The sequence below is a fragment of the Chiloscyllium plagiosum genome, unplaced genomic scaffold (assembly GCF_037043375.1).
Source record: "Chiloscyllium plagiosum isolate Xiang-an unplaced genomic scaffold, Cpla_swu_hap1 HiC_scaffold_6, whole genome shotgun sequence".
In the NCBI taxonomy this organism is placed as follows: Eukaryota; Metazoa; Chordata; class Chondrichthyes; order Orectolobiformes; family Hemiscylliidae; genus Chiloscyllium; species Chiloscyllium plagiosum.
The window spans coordinates 108,136,865-108,161,270 of NW_028270144.1; the positions used below are offsets into that span (position 1 = coordinate 108,136,865).

The following is a 24,406-nucleotide window of genomic DNA, read 5'->3' on the forward strand; positions in this document are numbered from 1 at the left end:
ATGAGGGTGTGACTAAAGAATAGCTATTTCAAAGAATTGGCACAGGCTGTAAAATTCCACAACTTTGTTCCCCTGGATCTGGGACCTGTCTGCCTGCAACTCTGTTTGCTCAGTACCATTTTTTGAGTGATTTTCTAATTTCATCAAGTTCTCTTTTCTCGCTAATTTTATAGTTTTTGGAATAGTCATTATGTCTCCCTTGCTTTCATAGTGCTGAATATTCTCAAACTTTGGCTAAATGGGAATTTCATAGTGTTTTTCTCTATGAACCTTAGTGAGTTTTCTCAAGTTTTAAGCTGGTCACCTCATTAATACCATTATCTGTTGCACAATTACATACATAACGTGGCTGACAGCAAATGAAGGAAGGTGATCTCCCCAACCCAACAACTTGCCCTTCTTTGTGTTTCCTTCTTATTCAGTTGAAACATTGATGCAGTTGTACCACCTGCATCAATGGTCACAGCTGTACCAGCCAGTTGTCTCACTCAGTGCCCCTTTCTATTCAAGGCCACAGTGGGGCTGAAACATGCAAGACAAGTGGTGAGGTGGGTGACATTTTTCTCCTCTCCTCATGGTTGAATCTTTGAATTCTAGACAAGTCACGTGGGGATGCAGAGACATTCATGTTTCACCATCAAAGATTTATTGTGATGTGCTGCAGAGATCTTCTATTGCCACCACTTTGAATGCATACTTAACACAAACAAGCTTCTAATCCAATTGCTCAAATGCATGTAGGTATCAGCAGCTTCCTCTTATCATCTTTTTGCAAGGGAACTGCCCCTCCAGCAAACAGTTTCTACTTCACCTGAGAGGAAGAAACCTCATCGCTCAGAGGGTGCAATAGCATGGCTGTCTTCTGCACCCTTCAGCTCAGATGATTTCACATCGGATGACACATTCAAGAGTCTAATCTTGATAAAGTTTTCTAATGAGCACATTTCTGGTGCATCTCTGCAGCTTGCCAAGGAAGAAATAATGTAGGTCTCCGGCACTCAGGACTGCCAGAGACTAGGCATTTGTTCAGTGCAGGGAAGGAGGGAGTGCTGTGATATTGGCCATTTTTAATTTAGTTAAAATGCAGGAAACCATTTTGTTGGAGAGAATTGAAGCAATCTACCAATGCTATCTGTTCTGTGCTGGTTCTGGCATGTGTCCATCTAGCTACCTGTATGGGCAGGTTATTGGTGGGCTGCTATGTCCAGCAGAATGTTCACTGACAGCTGGAGATGTATGCAGACCTTCACACCAGTGCAGTAGCCATTGGTGGTCAGCATCAGCAGGGTAACTGGATGAGGAACCTTGCCCTGTCTCCAGCTGCTCCTTCCTCTCAAGGATGCAGGGTTGTACCGGCAGTTATCCACTGGGTGGAGGAACCACATACAAGTCCCCCAGAACTCTCCTCCCTCCATCTCCACCCTTCTGGTAACCCTCAACACTGCAGATGTTCAAGCTCAGGAGCGTGAGCTTATGTACAGCAAGAATGCACACAATCCATGGGCTGTGTAGCTGCAAACACTCCGAATATCTGCCCAGCCCCCAAGGCTGACTGGCAACCTATAGCCCAGCTGTGGATCCTTGTGGCCCTGATGGCAAAATGGGCTGCATTATATCTGTGTTTTGCCTTAGTCAGAGGTTTAATTAAAGGAATCGTCAGATGTGGTTGGAAAGTACAGTCATCGCCTCTCGGGCTTTATTTTTGAGGCATCCATCCCTTAACTTAGGTTCCTCCAGAAGTTTATCAGCATCATGGCAGCTTCCGGTGTACTTGGTGCAGACTTTTAAGATATGGGTCTTCTGATCACATATGCCTAGACATTGACTGAACAGAACAAAACCCTTTCCCATTATTGAAGTGGAATTCTCAAGACTGTATATTCTGCCGTATTCTGAAACTGGAATTCTCCAGCAGTTGACAGTTGTTATATGTCCTGGGACATGTTTACTGAGCACTCATTGGGACATGACATTGAAGATGAAAGTCTGAGCCTCCTATACCACCTCCATGTCCTGAGGGGACTCTTTTTGTTCCAAAGGTTTCATTTGGAGGCTGCTCAGCAGATGGTAGAGGTTGCTGATAGTCTGGGTTTGCAGAAATCTTTATTCCTCCTCAATTTCCTGTGCACCTCCGTTGTGTTTTTGCCAGAGCAATGATAACCCCCTCCTGTACCTGGATCCATTAATAATGGTTCCAATGAGCTGAGTGGGGACTATTAAAACTAAAACAGCTCTTTAGTGCTCTGAGCAGTCAGCAGTTGCAGCACATCAATGACAGTTTGCAGTAGTCTTTGATACAGTGGGTCATGGAGACCTCTGACCAGGAGAGCCATAGGTTGTTACGACGTTTGACATACTAGACCTTATTCAGATGCATTGTAACAAATCATATCTTACACATACTGTAGGAGATTAAGTGCAAAAGGATCACTGCCTTGTTTCCCCCATTCTCCACATGATTGAAGAAAAGCAACATAAGAGCATGTTGTGAAATACTTACAGTTCAGTGTGAGGAATGCAGCTCATACCCTTCTATAGCCTACAAGACCTTTAGAGTGCATTTGTGAATTGTCCATTTCTTCAGGCAAAGAAAACTTACTCCGCCTACTGAGGATGTACAGACAGCTGTGTTTCATTTTCATTGTGTTTTGGGTGGAGATGGAAGATAAGATGGTTAGCACTCCAGAAAAGGTGTTGCAGGCTCAGTTGTTCATTGAAGTGGTGCAGCCCCTGCAAAGGAACATGCCTAAGATGCTGGGGGATAATAGCCAAGGTGATGCCTGGAGAAGACACTGACTAACTGCAGCCACCAAGACAACAGTCTGACTTCCAAATTGGAAATTGGAGTGCTGTCTCAGATACCTGGGAAGATAGCAACTTACTTGTAAACCAGTTGAGGTTAGGTAATAATGAGAGTAAATCATGCAAATATATGCCCACTTGTAGGATTCTCATCTAATGATTAAAACCTTGGGCAGAAAATTGAACTCTTCTCTTGATATGGACAATCCGTTTTTCTATTCTAGCTGTGTGTTCCTAACCGTATTGCCATTGCTCAAGTTTTCCACATGCTGGGAAAATTCCACCATCGTATTGTTTTCATATATTCTCTATTTTTTCCAATACTGTCAGACCATTAACCAGAGGACACAAGTTAAGGTGACTGCCACTTCTAGTTCTCTTGCCATAAGAAAAATCAATCTTTTAAACAATATCAGTTTGGAATTTCAGGTTTCCCCTCTGGGGTAATGCAAACAGGTTCAGTAGTTTTCTTTGTGAAAATACTTTGGCTTTAAGGTGGTGTATTTGGGCTTTTTTAAAATGAGGAAAAGTTAGGACAGAAGTGCCAGGCAGTCTTCCCCTAAGCTAATAAAGTAAACCACTTGTGAGGTCTTAGATTTTTAAAAAATAAGTCAGAACAGTAGGAGCAGCCTGAATAGGTGGGATCAAGCTCCCATAAAACCAAGATTTTCAGTTTTAGCCTTCAGCAGCAGTTGCTGCTGGGGCCATGAAGCTGGATATGGAAGCCTTTTTTTTCTGTCACAGCTAAAAGCTGAGGTTTCTCTTCCTGCTGCTAGAATTGCACGTGAGACAATCTATTTTACTGCATTTACCTTTGTTTATGGGACATTACTATATTGGAATAATCACCGTTTAGTAGCTAAATAATCTGTTAAGTTTGCCAATAATAAAGTTATTCGAATTCTTTATTCGTATACTAAAGTTTAAATAAAACAGAAGAAAATGTTTTACTTCAAGACTGGAAGTTTGACCAGTTGGATTAGGCTATTTACATATTTTGAGGGGGATTTGGTCTGATCCATAACAAATTTGGGGCTCTTGTTGAGATCCAAATCCAGGTTAGGTTTAACATTATTCGACTCTAAGGCAGTGAGCGGTGATTGCTAATGTTTTTTATTTTGGCTCTTGCATTGTTGGTTTAAATCGGGTGTGCCTTATGTAGTAAAAGTTGTTTTGGGGGGGTAGAAGAAGTCACTTCAGGACCTTAATAGAAAGTGAGCAAGGTCAAGCTCTTGGAATTTGCAAACAAGCTGGAGTTGGAGTTCCCTGTGTCTGTGAGGAAAGGGGAAATAATTGTGGCAATCGTGCAGCATTTACAATTGCCAATTACAATTGAAATGATCATAAATGGCTAAACTTCAATTGCAAATGAAGCAGCTTGAACACAAAAAGGAATTGAAACAGTCTGAATTACTGCTTCCTCTGCTTTAAATTGTAAAAAAGGAAAGGAAGGCCCTAATAGAAGAAAGGGAGAAAGAGCCTTTGAACTTGAGGTTAGAACTGAAAACTCAAAACAGACTTAAATTGCAGAAGTACAGATGAAAAGTAGGAGTAGTGTGAGGACAGTGGTGGAGAGCGATCCCATTGTAGCCAAAAGCCTGGTGGGGATGTCCAAGTGTTGCTTAAGTTTGGCAAGAAGAATGTAGAAGTCTTTCCATTTCACCTGAAGAAGTGGCTAAACAAATGAAATGGCCAGTGACCACGTGGCTATCCAAACAAAGTTGGTAGGAAAGTTAGTGAGGTATTTGCACCACTATTAGAGATGGTGTCTGGGGAGTATGATGAAGTGAAAAATGCAATCTAAAGCATATGAACTATACCAGAAGCCAACAAACATTTTTTGGAATCTCGGGAGGGAACCTGGTCAAACATTGAGTTTGAAAGTGTCAAACAAAGTAATTTTGATTGGTGGTTAAGGGCATTGAAAATAGATCAAACATGTGGTGCTCTTAGACAATTAATTTGGAGGAGTTGAAAATTTCACCTCCTGAAGTAGTGACAACACATGGAAGAGCATAGTCATACAGCATGGACACAGATACTTCAGTCCCAACTGAACTGTGCTGAACCTATTCCCAAATTAAACTAATCTTACCTGCCTGTGCTTAACCGATATCCCTGCAAACCTTTCCTATTCATGAGCTTATCCAAATGTCTTAAATATTTTAGCTCCACCATTTTCTCTGGCAATTCATTCCACATGTGACCCATTGTGCTTTAAGAAAATAAAATGTTGCTCCACAATCCTTTTTTAATCTTTCCCCTCTCATCTTAAAAATATGCCCCCTAGGTTTGAACTCCATCCTAGGAAAAAGACCGTTGTCATTCACCTTATCTATGTCCCTCATGATTTTATGAATCTCTGTAACTTCACCCCTCTGCTTCCTACGCTCCAATGAGAAAAGCCCCAGCCTTTCCAGTCTGTTTTCATATCTCAAAACCTCCATTCCCAGCAACATTCTGGTAAATCTTTTCTGCATACTGCCCAGTTTAATAATACCTGTCCTATAACAGGGCAACTAGAACTGCACACATACTCCAAAAGAGGCTTCACCAATATCTTGTACAACCTCAACATGACATCCAACTCTTTTACTCAATGCAATGGCCAATGAAGACAAGTGCGCTAAATACCTTAACTACCCTGTCTACCTGTGGTACAAATTTCAAAAAATAAGGTACCTGAACTGCTAGATGTCTGTGTTCTACAACACTACCATTAATTATATAAGATTCTCAGAAATTTTCTGCATCTTTTGTCTCTAAGTGGAAGATGCCTTATTTTTAAATTGGTGCCCCTTTGTTTTCAGTTTCCCCATGACTGGAAACATTTTTTCAGCATCTACCATGTCAAGGCTCCTCAATTTTGTATTTCAGTAAGTTCAACTTAACTGACATCTTTTTAAATGATCTCATCATAAAATACTTGGGTACATGCTGATTTGCCTCTGAAATTGCCATTGGATTTTTTTGTAGTTGGGAATAGGACAATTATTATCACTTTAATTCAAAGTCAAACTTAAGTCTGCAAAATTAGCAACGTAAGTGGCAGATGATTGAATTTTTTAATAAATCAAAGTTTGGCTTTGGACATTAATTTCAATCTTTTAAGGGATAGAAATCGGGGAAAAGAAAAATCCTAAGGTTGTAAAGGAAAAGGAGATCATGTTGAAGATGGTTTACCACAGGGCAAAGGAAACCGAAGGGGGAAAGAAGTAAAAAGCTTAGGTGTTTTCACTGTAATAAAGTAGGTCACAAGAAGTCAGTGTTAAGAAAAAACAGTTTAGAAAAAAAACTTCTAAGATGGATGTGGGGAAACAGGATAAGCCATTGAGTTTTGTAGAAGTGGTAAAGGAAAGCACAGTGGAAGAAAAAAGCTGCCAGAGAATGTACAACCTGATCAAGTTGGTTGAGAAAAAAGTGACAGATTTCTAAACTGGATAAATAAACTTTCAAACAGAAAAATTGTAAACATCATTATAAATCCCAATTGGGAAGAGAAGGATATCAGCTTATTGCTGCTCCCATTTGCTATTACAATGTATCAATAATATTGCACTTGAGCAAATATCAGAAAACGTAAGTCAGGGTAATCGTGCATTGATTGCATATTTCCTATTTCATTAATGAAGTTTACTTGCGAGGGTAAGTATTACTCGTGTATGCCAGGAGAGACATAGCTATAGTTTCAAAGGTTAAAAATCACACAACACCAGGTTATAGACCAACAGGTTTAATTGGAAGCACACTAGCTTTCGGAGTGACGCTCCTTCATCAGGTGATGAAGAAGCGTCGCTCCGAAAGCTAGTGTGCTTCCAATTAAACCTGTTGGTCTATAACCTGGTGTTGTGATTTTTAACTTTGTACACCCCAGTCCAACACTGGTGTCTCCAAATCATGCTTTGTTTCAAGACTGGTAGATTGACCATTTGAATTACATCTTGAACACAATGCCTGGAACTTACCTTTAAAATAAGGAAGAGTTAGAGTCTAGGCTGTTTTCAAATTTTTGAGGGGGGGTTTGATCTGGTCCATAACCTCTTCAAAGAAGAATTTGAAAAATAGTTGAAGGATAAAGAGAATGCAGGGATTTGAGGGAGGGGGACTAACTGAATTGCTCTTTGAAAGAGTTAGCATAGACTTGATATGCCTTGTGTGCTGCATTATTCTATGGTCTATAGCCTTACTCTGCTTGGACAAGTATGAGTGAATCTGCAGTGGATAGAAGTCAAAGGTACTACAAAATGAAAACAAGAGAACTAGATGTGGAAATCGGAAACAAAACAAATTGCTGGAAAAACTCAGGTCTGGCAGCATCTGTTCTGAGGATGGGTCAATGGACTCTATCTCAAGTACTACAAACTTCTATAACCAGTAAATTGTTGCATTGTATAGTGTCATGTATTTATTTTGGAGGTGGGGACACGTAATTCATGATAAACAAGAAGTAACTTTCTGTTTTCAGATTGAGCAGCTGGAGAAGACCAATTGTACTTTGGAGAGACACATCCATGGCTTGTTACAGAGTAAAGATGATGTGTCTGACCAAGTGAAGAAGTTGACCAACAAAAACCATAAGCTCTCAAAGGAACTTAATGATATCGATCGATTAGCTGAGAAACTTGAAAAGGATAAGGAATTAGCACTCTCTGTTGCATGTAATGAAATAAAAGTAGCTGAGGTGGGTTAGAATTTATCCACATAAGATGTTGTTTTAAAGCTTTTTATTACAAAAAAAAATCATTGTGACTGTGGAGTATAATTATGGCTCAATTCAAAATTTGGAAATCCTGTCTCTTCATTTAGAAATTGTATAGCAATAAATATTAAATTAGCAACCAATAGCAAAGTGGATATAGCTGTAATCCTGATATGAACACTTTTTTTATTCATACACAATGTTATAGATGTTGATTTTTAAAAATCTTGAATCTTTTTGCATTCTTAAGTTCAGCGCAACAATAACATGTATGGCTGTAAATGTTTAAATTAATATTTGAAAAGATTTTTGGTTGTGGCACAAGTGCACTTCTGACACTAAATCAGAATGGATTCTGATTTTATTATATTGACAACTGGATTGAGCTGAAAGTTCATGCTACTAGACTGCATGAACCTCTTTAATGGAATAAAGATATAATCATTGCAGGATTACTCTCTCATATTTTCTGATGTTTGCTCTTCAAATGCAATATCATTGATTACATTGCAGCAGCAACAGGGAGCAACAATAAGCTGATTTCCTTATGAATCCCAGTTGGGATTCATAATGATATTTGCAATTTTGCTGATGGAAAGTATTTTTTTCCAGTCTAGTTGTTTGTTTTTTCTGCTCCTGCAACAATCTTGTCCTTTGCATAGATGGCAATTCTTTTAATAAAATGAACTGCAGATGCTGGAAATCTGAAACAAAAATAGAAATTGTTGGAGAAACTCAGCAGGTCTGACAGTGCCTTTTGGGAAGAAAAGAGCCAATATTTAGAGTCTGGTGATTCTTCATCAGCAATCTCTATTTTTGTTTGGGAATTCTCCCCTGCTGAAAATGAGAAGATGAGGAATCCAGTACACTAGTGTCTTGGTTATATCTGAGGGGCTTCATCTTTGTTCCTTATGCTTCACTGGAGGTGCTATTTTGGAACTTTATCATAGACTCAGTCAAACATCCATAACTCAAGAAAGACTAAAGTATTTCTGCCTATAATGGAAAAGGTTACTGTTGCCTTGACATTCAATGTTACTGGCTTCTTTTGAAGTTGCCCTTAAGAAGGGCTACCAGTTAAATGATGTCACTATAGTCCTGTTGCACACTTCTAGTCACCTATTGCATTATTTGCTGAATTTGGCATTTTCATTACACCCCAGAAAAGCTCCTCTCTCACTGAGTGAAAGAAAACCCCTCATTTCCACAGTTTATAAAGAAAAAACTAACAACATATTTTCCTAACTCTAACAGTGAATATTAAAAAAAACTTAACAAACCAAAGTTCCCTTTTCCCTGATCACTATCTAAACCCAACTCATTAAAATGCTGCTCCAATAACAATTTCTAAACATTAAGTTAACTTGATCTCTCAAAGACTATAGTCGTTATGTTATCTTTATTCCAGCCTTCCGATTCTGCTGTCTCCTCCCTGGGCCACTGCTTTACTTTTTTAATGCGAGTATTTTTAGCTATCAAATGCCTTGGTACCTTTTTTAAATAGAGGGTGCCTTCTTGGAGATTTCTTTTGAGAGTGAGATGTTTATCTCTTTGGATGGTAGTTAGCTCTGACTAAATTTTCAAAATACCCTTCCTTTTATACTGGCAAGACTTGTATCCTCTCATTGGTTTGATGTCAATACAACGTAATTTAAATTCAATTGGTTTTTGGTATCCTGGGCATAATTTAAATTAATTGGTTAAATTCAAATCCGGTGGCCATAACATCAAAACGCAATCCCAAGCCAATGGTTGCGTATTATCAATTCTCAGCAATCAATGCAACCGTCGGCTCATCAGACACATGCTGTCAAAATATCTCCACTCAGAAAAGCATTTTATCTTAGTGACATGCACTCTTTTTGACTCCGTAACAATGGTAAATGTAATGCATTAAAGTTTCCTCTGTAGATGATTCAGATAGTTCTTCCCATAATAAGGATGTCAAAGATATTCTATCCTGTACATCTTTCTAATGTGAAAAGATCCTAATAGAACATAGAAAAGTACAGCACAGAACAGACCCTTGATGTTGTGCTGAGACTTGATCCTAATGTAAAATATAATAACTTAACCTACGCACCCCTCAACTCACTGCTATCCATGTGCATGTCCAGCATTTGCTTAAATGTCCCCAATAACTTCACTTCCACCACCTCAACTGGCAATGCATTCACAACTCTGTGTAAAGAACCTATGTCTGATGTCTCATTTATACCTTCCTCCTAATAGCTTCAAACTATGATGACTCGTACCAGTCAATCCTGCCCTGGGGAAAAGTCTCTGGCTATTGACTCTATCTATTCCTCTCATTATCATGTATACCTTGATCAGGTCTCCTCTCTTCCTCCTCTCCAGAGAGAAAAGTCTGAGCTTATTCAACCTTTCTTCATACGGCAAACCCTCCAGTCCAGGCAGCATCCTGGTAAACCTTCTTTGCACCCTCTCCAAAGCCTCTGTATCTTTCCTATAATAGGGCAACCAGAACTGGACATGATATTCCAAGTGTGGTCTCACCAGGGACTTGTAGAGATACAGCAAAACCTCGCAGCTCTTAAACTCGATACCCCTGTTAATGAAAGCCAAATTGCCATATGCTTTCTTAACAACCCTATCCACTTGGGTGGCAACTTCGAGGGATCTGTGTACTTGCACACCCACATCCCTCTGTTCCTCCACTCTGCCAAGAATCATGTCTTTAATCCAATATTCAGCATTCGAGTTCGACCTTCCAAAATGCATCACTTTATCCAGGTTGAACTCCATCTGCCATTTCTCAGCCCAGCTCTGCATCCTGTCTATGTTGCGCTGCAGCTTGCAGTAGCCCTCTATACTATCGACGACACCTCCAACCTTTGTGTCATCTGCACATTTACTAACCCACCCCTCAACCTCTTCATCCAAGTCATCGATAAAAACTACAAAGAGCAGAGGCCCAAGACCAGAGCCCTGCGGGACCCCACTCAACACTGTCCTCCAGGCAGAATATTTTCCACCTACAACCACTCTTTGCCTTCTGTCAGCCAGCCAATTCTGAATCCAGATAGCCAAATCTCCCTGTAAACCATACTTCCTGACTTTATGAATGAGCCTACTATGGGGTCCCCTATCAAGTGCCTTGCTGAAATCCATATACACCACATCCACTGCTCTACCGTCGTTGACCTGTCATGACACCTCAAAGAACTCGGTAAGATTTGTGAGGCATGACCTGCCCCCCACAAAGCCATGCTGATGACTGCCTTTAATCACACTATGCTTTGCTAACTAGTCATAAATCCTAGCCCTCAGAATTCTTTCCACAACTTTGCTGACCACAGACGTAAGACTGACTGGTCTGTAATTGCCAGGGACTTCCCTATTCCCCTTGAAAAGTGGAACAACATTCGCCTCCTTCCAATCCTCTGGTACGACTCCAGTGGAGAGTGAGGAGGCAAATATCCTTGCCAGCGGCTGAGCAATCTCCTTTCTCGCTTCCCGGAGCAGCCTAGGATAAATCTGGTCTGGCCCTGCCGACTTATCAATCTTAATGTTTTCCAAAATTTTAGCACATCAATTTCATCAATCTTCACCTGGTCAAGACTGTATCTTTTCTTGGTGAAAACCGAAGCAAAAATCTCATTTAGGGCTTCCCCTATCTGCTCAGATTCCACGCACAAGTTCCCTCCGCTATCCCTGATCGGCCCTACCTTCTCCCTGAGCATTCTCTTATTCCTCACATATAAGTAAAATGCCTTTGGGTTCTCTCAAATACATCTTGCCAAGCCTTTTTCATGCCCCCTCCTGGCTCTCCTCAGTCCATTTCTGAACTCCTTTCTAGCAAGCCTGTAATCCTCTAAAGCTGTGCTAGATCCTTGCTTTCTCCACCTTACGTAAGCTGCCTTCTTCCTTTTGACGAGAAGTTCCTCTGTTCTCATTATCCAAGGTTCCTTAATCTTATCCTGCTTACCTGTCTCAGAGGAACAAATTTGTGCATCACTCACACCAACTGCTCCTTAAATAGTCTCCACATGTCTGCTGTGCCCTTTCTGTGGAACAATTGCTCCCAGTCTGTACTTCCCAACTCCTGCCTGATAGCGTCATAATTACCTTTTCCCCAATTAAATATCTTCCCTCGGTAACTGCTCCTATCACTCTCCAAGGCTATGCTAAATGTGAGTTGAAACTTTATTGCTGGAACAGCACAGCAGGTCAGGCAGCATCCAGGGAATAGGAGATTCAACGTTTCGGGCACAGGCCCTTCTTCAGGAATGAGCAGAGAGTGTTCAGCAGGAGAAGATAAAAGGTAGGGAGGAGGGGCGTTGGAAATGTGATAGGTGGAAAGAGATCAAGGTGAGGGTGATAGGTCGGAGTAGGATGGAGGCGGAGAGGTCAAGAAGAAGACTGCAGGTTAGGAAGGCGGTGCCGGGCTGGAGGGATCCGGCTGAGACAAGGTGGGGGGAGGGGGGATGAAGAAACTGGTGAAGTCCAAGTTCATCCCCTGCGGTTGGAGGGTTCCCAGTCGGAAGATAAGACGCTCCTCCTCCGACCGTCGGGTTGTTGTGGTTTGGCGGTGGATGAGTCCAATGACCTGCATATCCTCGGTGGAGTGGGAGGGGGAGTTGAAATGCTGTGCCACAGGTTGGTTGGGTTGGTTCGTCCGGGTGGCCCAGAGGTGCTCTCTGAATCGCTCCGCAAGTAGGCGGCCTGTTTCCCCAATATAGAGATTCAGAGAGCACCTCTGGGCCACCCGGACGAACCAACCCAACCAACCTGTAGCACAGCATTTCAACTCCCCCTCCCACTCCACCGAGGATATGCAGGTCATTGGACTCATCCACCGCCAAACCACAACAACCCGACGGTCGGAGGAGGAGCGTCTTATCTTCCGACTGGGAACCCTCCAACCGCAGGGGATGAACTTGGACTTCACCAGTTTCTTCATCCCCCCTCCCCCCACCTTGTCTCAGCCGGATCCCTCCAGCCCGGCACCGCCTTCCTGACCTGCAGTCTTCTTCTTGACCTCTCCGCCTCCATCCTACTCCGACCTATCACCCTCACCTTGACCTCTTTCCACCTATCACATTTCCAACGCCCCTCCTCCAAGTCCCTCCTCCCTACCTTTTATCTTCTCCTGCTGAACACTCTCTGCTCATTCCTGAAGAAGGGCCTGTGCCCGAAACGTCGAATCTCCTGTTCCCTGGATGCTGCCTGACCTGCTGTGCTGTTCCAGCAATAAAGTTTCAACTTTGATCTCCAGCATCTGCAGACCTCACTTTCTCCTATGCTAAATGTGAGGCAGTTGTGATCACTTTCACCAAAGTGCTCTCCCACTGCGAGATCTGCCACCTGTCGGCTTGTTGCCGAGCATCAAATCCAAAATGGCCTCTCCCCTCGTCCGTCTGTCTAAGTACTGAGAAGTAAACCCTCCTGCACACACTTGACAAAAACGGCTCCATCCAAACCATCTGCACTGAGGAGGTTCCAGTCGGTATTGGGAAAGTTGAAATCACCCATAACAACAACCCTGCTACTTTCACACTTTTCCAGAATCTGCCTGCCTATGAGATCTTCAATTTCTCTACTGCTATTAGGTGGTGCTATTCCTAACTTCCACCCATACTGACTCAGTAGCCCCAAGTACTGATCCATGCTCTAAGTTCGTCACTCTTATTCTGGACACTCCTTGCATTAAAGCAGACATACTTTAACCGATCCCTATGTTTCATCGTGTGAGAAACCTTCCTGATAGATTCAATATATCTTGTTACTGGGCTGTCTGCAACTGACCCCCTCAGACATGTGGCTGCGATTCCCACCCCACTGCCAAACTAGTTTAAACCCTCCCGAATCGCACTTGCAAATCTCCCACCCAGGACATTTGTACCCCTCCAGTTCAGGTGCAACCCGTCCTTCATGTACAGGTCCCCAGAAGGTATCCCAATGGTCTAGGTATCTGAGGCCCTCCCTCCTGCACCAGCCACGTGTTAAGCTGCATTCGCTGACTCTTCCTCATCTCACTATCTCGTGGCACCGGTAGCAAATCTGAGATCACTACTCTACTCGTCCTGCTCTTCAGCTTCCAACCTAACTCTCTGTAGTCACTTTTCAGATCCTCAATTCCTTTTCTGGCTATGTCATTGATGCCAATATGTACCATGATTTCTGGCTGCTCACCCTCCCCCTTCAGAATCTTGTAAACCCGATCGGCGACATCCCGGACCCTGGCACCAGGGAGGCAACATACCTTCCAGGAGTCCCATTCCTGACCACAAAACCTCCTGTCAATCTGTCTAACTATTGAGTCCCCTACCACTAGCGCTTTTCTATTTCCCCCCACTTCCCTTTTGAGCCTCAGTGCCAGAGACCTGACAACTATGGCTTTTCCCTGGTAGGCTGTCCCCACCAGCAGTATCCAAAATGGTATACTTATTGCTGAGGGGAACAGCCACAGGAGATCCCTGCTCTAATCGCCAGTTCCCTTTCCTCCCCCTGACAGTAACCCAGCTGTCTTCATCCTATGTCTGGGGAGTGACCACCTTCCTGTACATCCTCTCAATTTCCCCCTCAGCATCCCGAATGCTCTGCAGTTCATCCAGCTCCAGCTCCAGTTCCCTAACTCGGTTTTCAAGGAGCTGGAGTTGGGTGACTTCCCACAGATGTAGTCGATGATCTTTGAATCAGCACCAACAGATTTTATTTTCTTCCTAAAGTTCCATCCTATGCCCAGATTCACTTTTGAGCTGAAACAGTCTAAATTAATTCACCTTTCTCCTGCAAGTTGAGAAACTTGCTAATGGGTTCTCCAATATTTTCTACAGCAAGTCAATTTTCACTGCTCAATAAGTTTTGGGAATTTCTTTTAGGTCACACCGTGGATTGGGTTCATCAGCGATCTTGTAAGTGGGCTCTTCGCCATTTGCTGACCTTGTAAACTTGATGCAGAAGTTGATCCGGCTTTGGTATGCTGTCTTGTAGCTATCTGTTGTTTGCTGTACATTGTGCAAAGTTGCAAGTCATTTAAATTCTATCAACTTTCAAATCTGGAAAGTGCCTAGAAAGTTTCCAATTTAAACTAAGTTGGAAAGACAAAGTACAGGTTGTTCTTCTATAATGCATGTTATAAACAATACTATTTGGGTGTAATGTGATTGGTGAATCGGGGAATGGTTTTTTAAAATGCTAACTGCTTATTGGCTCTTAAATGATTCCATCCCCGGTTATCTTACGTCCATTCTAGGTGTTTACTTCACATCAGCAAAAGAGGTTGGATGACAGGGCAAATTTTTTTTCTGAATGTATTGATGTTTTTGAGGATACTTTTAGAAATTGTCGCAGTAGAAAAGATTTGGGTTTCACGATTCTCCTTATTTTGGACACTACCAAGCCATCCTCCCACCATTGGTGAGCTTTCTGAAAACAAAGTGCTAATTCTATTTCTAAACACAACCTCTATCACTCAACCCACGGATGAGGGTGCAATAGCAGCTTTTAAAGTTTAAGATGCACGTTCAGGAAGCTGATTGCAGCTACAGAGGGGAACAATGAGGACAGTGTTCTTCAATTTTGGAAGAGTTTTAACATTAAGAATGCTATTGATGACATTGTGGAGGCCTGGGGTGATGTCAGTAAAGAATGCTTGTATGCAGTTTAGCAGATGCTTTGCCCAGATTTTCTTCATAATTTTAAAGGTATTGAACCATAAAAGGAGCCTTCAGCAATCAAAGAGCATTGTGTTGGTCTTGTTACGGGCACAGTGGTGAATCCCTCTGCTAATTAAACCAAACACTCAGAAAAGCTCACCTTGTCTCGTATTCTTAAAATGAGTGACAGTAACTCTCAACTTCCACTATTTAAAGGAAAAATATCAATTTATTAGATTGGATTACTTACAGTGTGGAAACAGGCCCTTCGGCCCAACAAGTCCACACCCACTGGGTGGGTCCGAAGAGCAACCCACCCAGACCCATTCCCCTACATTTACCCCTTCACCTAACACTACAGGTAATTTAGCATAGCCAATTCACCTAACCTGCACATTTTTGGATTGTGGGAGGAAACCGGAGTACCCGGAGGAAACCCACGCAGACACTGGGAGAATATGCAAACTCCACACAGATAGTTGCCTGAGGCGGGAATTAACTTTGTCTCTTTAACTCTGAAGTGAACATGAAACAACATCTATGTATAACTCTAGCCTCCTTTCTCCTGACTGTTTGTATCTGCCTCCACCCCGAACAATCTACTGTTCCAATAACCACCAGTATTAAAATTACATCAGCTTAACTTTCAAAACCAGACATTGGCGGTCATCTGTAGTGTCCTCCTTCCCTGGCTGAAGATCTCCCTGGGTCGTCTTTTGTCTTTTGCTGCAAAGATGTTTCATATGAAAAAGATGCCTTTTGATAGAAAGTGCTTTTCTGGCAGTTACTCTGGTGATGACAGTTGTCTCTCTGGCTAACCCTCAATGTCTGCTTCTTTATACCCCAAACATTGGATCGTCTCATTAGTTTGTTTGCAGAACAGTAAAATTCAAATTTGATTGTCTTTTAGTATATTGGGGCATAATTTAAACTGGTTAAATTTGTGAAAACAGCTTAGGTACTTGTTTCACAGTCACATGATACATACTTTCAATTTTCCAGTACACTCAGACTGCTAGTCAGTCACATGACAGGTACCTGCAAGCTGTCAGTGCAAAACCACTTTCACTCTCTCAAAAGGAAAGTACACACCTTCAACTTCATAATATTCTTGAAAAGCAAGTTGAATCTGAAGTGGAGACCGATCTATAACAAATTGTTGCTGTGGAGGAAATTGAAGCCTGAGATGAAAATGAAAAGGTCCAGGGTGCAGGGTCCCAAGAACCTTCCACTTCTCTTTTGTCTTCTATCCTGAGGGAAGTTGAGAAGCAGTTGCAGCTCTTAGAAGACAGTGACCACACCGCAGAACACAGCAGGATAGCAGTTTGTGGTATTAATCTGGCACCCTATGTACAGCTTGGAAGAAGAAAAATGGCAAAGCAGCAATGACTGGGTGCCTTTTTTAAACCAACCCTCGAGAACCAGTCTGAGGGCAATGAACCACAGCCAAGTACTTCTGGACTAAATATTTTATTTTCCAGTAACCCTGCACCTAGAACTGCACCTGAAATTGGTGATGATGGTGACCCTCAGCCCCCTGTCTTAATACAATACTGTAACTCAGCAAACTCAAACCTCTTAAAGTGTTAAATTTACCCCATTTCATTAAAATCTATTGTTTGTTAGGCTAACCACTATTTGTTTCTATTTTTACTAATGTTTTCGGTGGTCTGTCCCAACCTTGTAGTTCCCACAGGCCCTGTTATTTCTATTGTGTGGTTTTATATAACACGAGGTTGCAAGACAACACAACTACTATGTTATAGCAGAACAGACTGTCTCAAAACTCTGGACCATGAACTAAAGGGTGTGATGACCCATTGGTCTTCCACCTCTGGCTTCTAAATCCGTTCTGACTGATGGATTAGAAATCTAATTGTTAAAATCTAATGTGAACAGTTTGAGCATCTTATTTGAGTTTCAAATAAATGGGAGACTATAACAGTACCCAGCACTAGTCTTCCTGTCAGCTCATTTGTATCTATGCTGGTTATCTGAAAGACCAAATGAGTAGTCTTGTGACCCAGCTCTTTTCTGGTAGTACTGCAAACATTTAAGTGCTTAACCAATTCCTTATGCATATTCTCGATTCTAACCAACCAATGCACTCTTATGTTTCCATTTGTTCCTTTGCCACTCAGTTTGTATCAAGGCCATTTCATTTTTGATTTTTCAGATCAGGAACTGTTTCTCTTTATCTACTTATATTGAGCACCTCTCTTAGATCACCTCCTGACCTTTCTCCTCTTCTATAAGGAGAAAAGTCCCAGCTTCTCTTAGTCGATCCATGTAATTGAAGTCTCTCCCTAGAAACCATTCTTGTTAGTCTTTTGTTCTTCCACATTCAAGAAGTCTGATGCCACCTAGGACAAAACAGCTGTCTTGAGTGGTAGCATATTCGCAAACATTCATATCCTCTACCACTGACAGTAGCTGCAGTGTATACTATCTACAACATGCACTGTAGAAATTCACCAAGGCTCCTTAGATAGAACCTTAATATTACCATCTAGAAGGATGAAGATAGCAGATACATAAGTACCACCACGTGCAAGTTCCTCACTCAGCCACTCACCATCCTGACTTGGAAGGATATCACTGCTCTGTTACTGGGTAGCTGGATTGAAATTCTAGAACCTCTTCGCTAACAGCACTGTGGTACATACACCCCAAAGACTGCAGTGGTTCAAGAAAGCTTCCCTGCTCAGGGTCGACTAGGGATGGGCAAGAAATGCTGGGTGAGCCAATGAAACCCATGAATGAATTAAAAAAAAACCAAAATTCTTGTCTAATGCTTTCATATCCTTTTAATTTAAAAGACCCAGACTTGGACTCAGTATTCCACTTGAGGCCAAACCGCTGTTTCTTGAGGGTTAATCATAGTATCCTTGCTATTGTACTCTATGCCTCTAATTATAAAACCCAGGATTCTGTATGCCGCCTTAACTGTTTTCTCAATGTCTTGCAATGGTGAACAATTTACATATAGCCACTATTTTTGAAATTGCACTCATTTCTTTATAAACCCTTACATTCTGCTAGGAAGACTAAGAATCACATTATGCTTGTCTGAATTAAGCTTCATCTGTCAAGCGGCTACTTGATGGACTAGTCCATCTGTCCTTTTGAAATTTCAATATCTGTCTCATAGTTTACATTACTTCCAAGTGTTGTCATCAGAGAAATTGAATCTGCACTAAAATCTTGCTCATTAATATATGCATACTGATCCCTTACAAACCTCTATGTATACCTTCCTCCATCCAAAACACACTGCTCACAACAATGTTTTATTTGCTCTATCACATGACTAACTTCATTTTCTTTCTGCCACTTTTAATTCCATTGCAATTACAGGCAAGGCAATTGGGTGATACTTTATCAAAGGCCTTTTGGAAGTCCCTGACAACTACATTATCTTTATCAATCCCCTCTTACTTCATCAAAAAAGAACTTGACTGAGTTAATCACTTGATAATACAGAACTTTAGTATTGTTGAAGAAAAAGCTTTTCATCTTGCACTCGTCAGGACTGGTGAAGAATAGAATATCTCAGGGAATAGCAATTTATACTACATGGGAAAAGATTTTTAAAATTAGTTTCAAGTGAACTTTGGTGCATTCTCCACAACAATATCTTGACCAATTAACTGTCACCCCAAGATTTTGTTTAAATTCAAAAAGGCAAATCAACTATGATCAAGTTGTTGTCATAATGAATGCTCCAGGAAACAGTACTCCCATCCTATCCCACCCAAGCATTTGTTTAATAGATACTAGGATATGTTCATTTTGTTTGCAGATGTTGGGATCCTGTGTAGGAATGTATGTAGCTCTTAACAAGTGTAAGTGAATCATATTGCAGCCTGACTATTGCTCTTAATTGGCTATTTGTGTATTTCTTTCCATTCGCTGAACAATCAAACTGTGGCCAATCATCAATCATTGGACACTATGTTCTGACCTTTGCAAGTACAGGTTGGTTCAGCTTAGTCAGTACTCTTGTTTATTACAGACAGCTGAAGGGATGTGCTATTTGATACAATTCACCAGTCATAGTGATGTATGGCCTACATACCTGAAATCCTGTTCGAACTGAAATTCATGCACCACAATGCTCAGTTGTGTGGCAAGGCAGAATGTATTCTCAGCTTGATTAGTGGCTTTTTTTTGTTTTATTTGTTTTGGAATGTGAGCATTACTGGTTAAACCAGCATTTATTGTCTTTTGCTGTTTGTGCTGGAGAAGGTGATGGTGAGCTGCCTTGAACTGCTGCACTCCTTAAGTGGAAAGATGTTATCAATCCCATTTTGCTGCTACATAGGAGCAGCATGAAATGACTAACTTCATGTGTTGTTCAGGTGGCAATGTAATTGTCCAGTAATCCAAAATCCCAGACTTATCTTTTGTCCCGAACCCCACACTTACACCTTTTTCCCAAAATCCATAAACGGGATTGCCCTGTATCAGCGTGTTTCTGCTCCACTGAACTTATTTCTTCCTGTTTTGACTTCATCTTTCCTCAGTCCCCTGTCCTGTTCAGTCTCTTGTTACTTATATCATTATTCTTTTGCTGTGTTTAATGAGATTGACAATTTCTAGGTTTCTGCCCCATGCTGCCACCTTTTTACCCTGGATATGCAATCCCATTATGCATCTGTTCCCTTTTACGATGGTCTGAAGGTTGTCTGCTTCTTCATTGAAAACAGGCCTGAACAGTCCCTGTCATCCACCTCGCTCCTTCACCAGGCTGAGCTCGTTCTCACTTTGAACAACTTTTCCTTCAACTTACCCCCCTTTTTCAAGTCAAAGCTATGGGTATGTACATATATCTCAGTGATGCCTGTCTCTTTGTGAAATATGTGAAACATTTTGTGGTCTAGTCATACTTGGGTTTCTACACGGAACTATTTCTCTGAAGCATTGATGATGTCATCTGTGCTGCTTTTCGCTTTTCTGATTCACTGATGACGTCATCTGCGCTGCTTTCACTTTTGTCCAGAATTGGAAAAATTCAGTGTTGCTTTCAATTTGCCTTCTCTTAGCTTCACCTGGACCGTCTATGACTCTTCCTTCCTTGACTTCTTTGCTTCCATTTCTGTAGATAGGCTGGCCACCAATATCCACTACAAATCCATTGATTCCTACACTTGCCTCAACTACACTTCTTAAAGCCTGCTTCCTTGAAAGATTGCTTTCCTTTCTGTCACATCTGGAAGGAGAAAGTGAGGACTGCAGATGCTGAGATCAGAGCTGAAAATGTGTTGCTGGAAAAGTGCAGCAGGTCAGGCAGCATCCAAGGAGCAGGAGAATTGATGTTTCGGGCATGCCCGAAGGGCTCATGCCGGAAATGTCGATTCTCCTGCTCTTTGGATGCTTCCTTTCTGTCACATCTGTCTGGATGATGCCACCTTCCACTGGACTGCCTCTATGTGGCCTCCTTTTCCCTCAGCTAAAGCTTCCCCTCCATCCCCCCACCTCATTAAAAAAAAATCATTGTTGACATAACCCTTCATCATCTGACCCATCTCTCACCCCATCCTCTCCATCCTCCCCTCATAGTGTTCCCCACATCCTCACCTTTCACCCATCAGTCTCTGCATTCAAAGGATTAATTTCTACTTTTTCTATCACCTTCACCACGATACTACCACCAAAGACACAATCCCTTCTCCCTACTGTCTGAATTCCCCTGTTCGCTCTACAACACACTGGTCCACTTCATGAGCACATCTAATGCTTCCTCACTCCTTCATGACACCTTCACATGCAATCACAGAAGGTAGAACACCTGCCCATTTATCATCTCCTTCCTTATTATCCAAAGTCCCAAACACAGGTGATGCGGCATTTTACTTGTCTAATCCATTTGCTGCTCACAGTGCAGTCTCCTTTACATTTGCAAGACCGAATACAGTCTGAGTGACCTCTTTGGAATACCTCTGCTGTCTCTAGAGGTATGACCTTAACCTTCCAGTTGCTTTCCATTTCAATAAACCATCCTGCTCCCATGCTGGCATTTCTAACATTGGCATGCTGCAGTGTTCCAATAAAGCACAACATAAACTGGATGAAAGACACCTCATTTGCCATGTAGGCACTCTATTGCCTCTGCGACTCTATTGAATACCACAAATTTACATCATGATTTATGTCCTCTATTTCTCTTACATTTTCTGCACCCATGGTCATCTCTAATTTGTGTCTAATTGACTTTGCTCTCAACACAGCCAACCTATTTTCTCTTTGTGCACATTATTTCATCCTTATTTACATATCCATTACTCCTTTGCCACCATTAGCAATCCCATTGTGTTTGCTATGGGCAACTTCTGTATGTTCTACTTGCTACTGCTCCTTTGTCAACAGCATGAAAAATTGCCATTTTCCAGCTCTTTTCATAGATGAAGAAGAATCAGATTGGACTCGAAATGTTAACCGTTTCTATCTCTGTAGGTGATGCCAAACCTGTTTTCTTTTCAGGTTTCCATCACCCATAGTATTTTGCTTTTGTTATCTTCTGATAACATAGGTTTGAATCCCATTCTGGCAGATGGATTTTTAATTCAAAATTTTTTTAATACAAGAAAATGTGAAGTGAGACGGGTGGCCTGATGATCACCACGTTATGACTGTTGATTGTTGTAAAATCCTAACTGGTTCACTAATATCCTTTTAGGGTGGGTATTCCGTCATCCTAACCTGCCCTGGCCTATGTTTGAATCCTAACCTTCAGCAATGTGGTCAACCCTTAAGTACCCTTTACGCAAGTAAGGAAGTGCAATAAAGGCTGGCCTAGTCAGTGTGCCATATCCCATGAGCAGATAAAAAACAGAAAATGAGAACACTATCATGACATTGCTACTGATATGCATGTCTTTTTGTGAAGGTCAGGTCTCGCTCTATATGTGGAAAACTTGCTAAGAAATTATTGAAGAGCTGACTCTATTCTGGCGTCGCTCTAATGCTACCTGAATGGTAGAAGTACTTGGGTGCTGGGGCCTCCCAGCATTTATGCCCCCAGCACCATACGTTAACTCCAGCTTAGCACCATGTCAGATGCTGCAAGCCAGGAATTGCCTTTCACAGTTTGCGTCTCTGAAGAATTGAAAATAAGATATTTGACAGACAATTTGACACCCTGCTTTGCTGATAAGGATCTTGAGGTGGTTCTGGTGGATTGGGTGGTGGAGAGAAGGGCCATTCTCCTTCCCCTAAACCACCAGACAAAACAAAGAAGTTGCCATTCTGGTCAGTGCCATTGCCATGGTTCAGAGGAATGCGCAGTCACCTGATGAAGGAGCAGCGTTCCGAAAGCTAGTACTTCCAAATAAACTTGTTGGACTATAACCTGATGTTGTGTGATTTTTAATACTGTCCACCCCAGTCCAATACCCTCCACATCTGAACAACCAGTGACAGCTTCTTAGAGGATGCACAGGCAACATAGTCTCCTGCACCCTTTACCAGCTCAGATATTGTTATCCTATGGGTACTTTATCGAGATTAGACTTGGATATACATTCTCGTGAGCACATCACTAGCATGTCTGTGAATCTGACCAAGGAAGAAACACCCCAGGTTGTCAGCACTTGAACAACTGCCAAAAACAAGGCACCTGCTAAGTCAGGGCGTTATAAAAGCAGAGTGCCGGAGTAACACAGCAAGTCCTGCGGACAGAGAAATGACATTAACAGGCTGGTTTGGCAGAGGCACTGTATAACTGGATTGAAGGTCAGAGCCAATGCTATTAGTATGAGCATTTGGCTGTCCCTGGACAGGTTGATAGCTGCCATCGAGAGCAAAGTATAACAAAATGTTCATGGCTAGCAGAAATGTATACAGATCATCTGTTCATCATTTTAGCCACTGGTGGTCAGCATCAATGATAAAGTGATGGGGATGAGGAAAATTGTGTTTTTTGCTTAAGGAGCCCCATCCATTCAAGGGGACAGAATGGTGCCAATAGGCACACAGCTACAGGAGGTCACATACAGATCCCAAAAAGAAATCTTCTCTACCACCACTCTGTCTATGTCCCCCAACCCTGTGAAAGTTCAGGCTCAGGAGGGTGAGCCTGCGTCTAGCCAGGGTGCTCTCAGCATTACTGAACCCTCTATCCACAACTGCCAGTGGGATCATTCATCTAAACCTCTAAGGCTTCCTCTATAGGGCAGGCTTCCTGCACTCCAGTTGCAAACCACAGAACTGCACTAGATGTACGAAAGAACAAAGGAAAAGAAAACCTTATGAGCATATATAAATGGCACGACTGACTTTTTACTGTAAATAGAATGCCACATTTGTAAATTTGTTGACACTCTAAATCAATGCCAGTTTGATTGACTGTCATTTTAGCAGTAGCTACAAGAGTAAGGCTACAGAAGCCACCCTTCCTAAGTGCTACGTGATGTTAAAAGCAAGTGTAACGGAGTGATACTGTTTCCCTAATGCTGCACTCCTATCATGATGAATGTCCTGACTCCTCTGACTTAATGTCCTTATGCTTATCTTCAGAAGACTTCTGCAATTCCTCCAGCTCTTCAGTGTGTATAACATCCTCTTTTTGTCCTAATGGAGCAGAACATCATATCATTGTTCAACCTGAAATGTTGTAAAGCCTTCAAACAATTGTTCGTGTCAACTTTTATTGGACACAAGGAGGGAGAAACTAAAAAAGCAGCATTTTCATTTGGAGTATAAACAGGGTCTACTTGTCTTTCCAGCAGTCACAGATTAGCTATCAATGAAGGATGACTATATCTAACTCAGCTATATTGGAAACACTTGTCAATTAAATTCTGGCTGGCTTCCTGCTCTCTGTCGTGGGAAAGGTGATGTTCCTTCTGCTTAATGTTCTCATCCTTTGCCCTTCTAGATCTTCAATGTGCATCACGTCATTTCTTTGTCTGCTCCAGTTTTCCAGAACACACCAAGCAAGGAGAGTGCAGGCCTGTCCAAGCATTGGGACCTCATCTTAAGAAGGCCTCACAATGGCTCTATTGGAAGAAATGGCCTATACTTGCCCTCAGTCAGCGTAACAGTCATCAGCCATGATCGAAGAGGGTAGCCTTTGTCTCCCAGCAGTCAGTGTTGTGAGTCATCCGGCCCATAATAAGAAGTAGGAAGAGTTAAGGCTATATGCAATCAAAGGCAACTTCCAGGGTACTGGACACAGACTTCTTAGGTGTGGTTCCAATAATCACAGATGACTTGGACCAGATAGAACAATATGGCCCTCTCAGCTCAACATGTGTATTGTCTGTAGTTCCCTGTACCTGGA

The 24,406-nt window shown here is 42.0% G+C and overlaps 1 protein-coding gene across 6 annotated transcripts in view; it reads left to right on the forward strand.

Moving 5' to 3' along the window:
• LOC122550866 (testis-specific gene 10 protein-like) overlaps positions 1 to 24,406 on the forward strand; it is a 139,978-nt gene that overhangs the window by 11,058 nt on the left and 104,514 nt on the right. For all 6 annotated transcript variants that reach the window (XM_087988335.1, XM_043692221.2, XM_087988336.1 and 3 more), the window contains exon 3: positions 7,268 to 7,483. In XM_087988335.1, the coding sequence (XP_087844461.1) occupies positions 7,268 to 7,483 (216 nt within the window). The remainder of the gene's footprint in view (positions 1 to 7,267; positions 7,484 to 24,406) is intronic.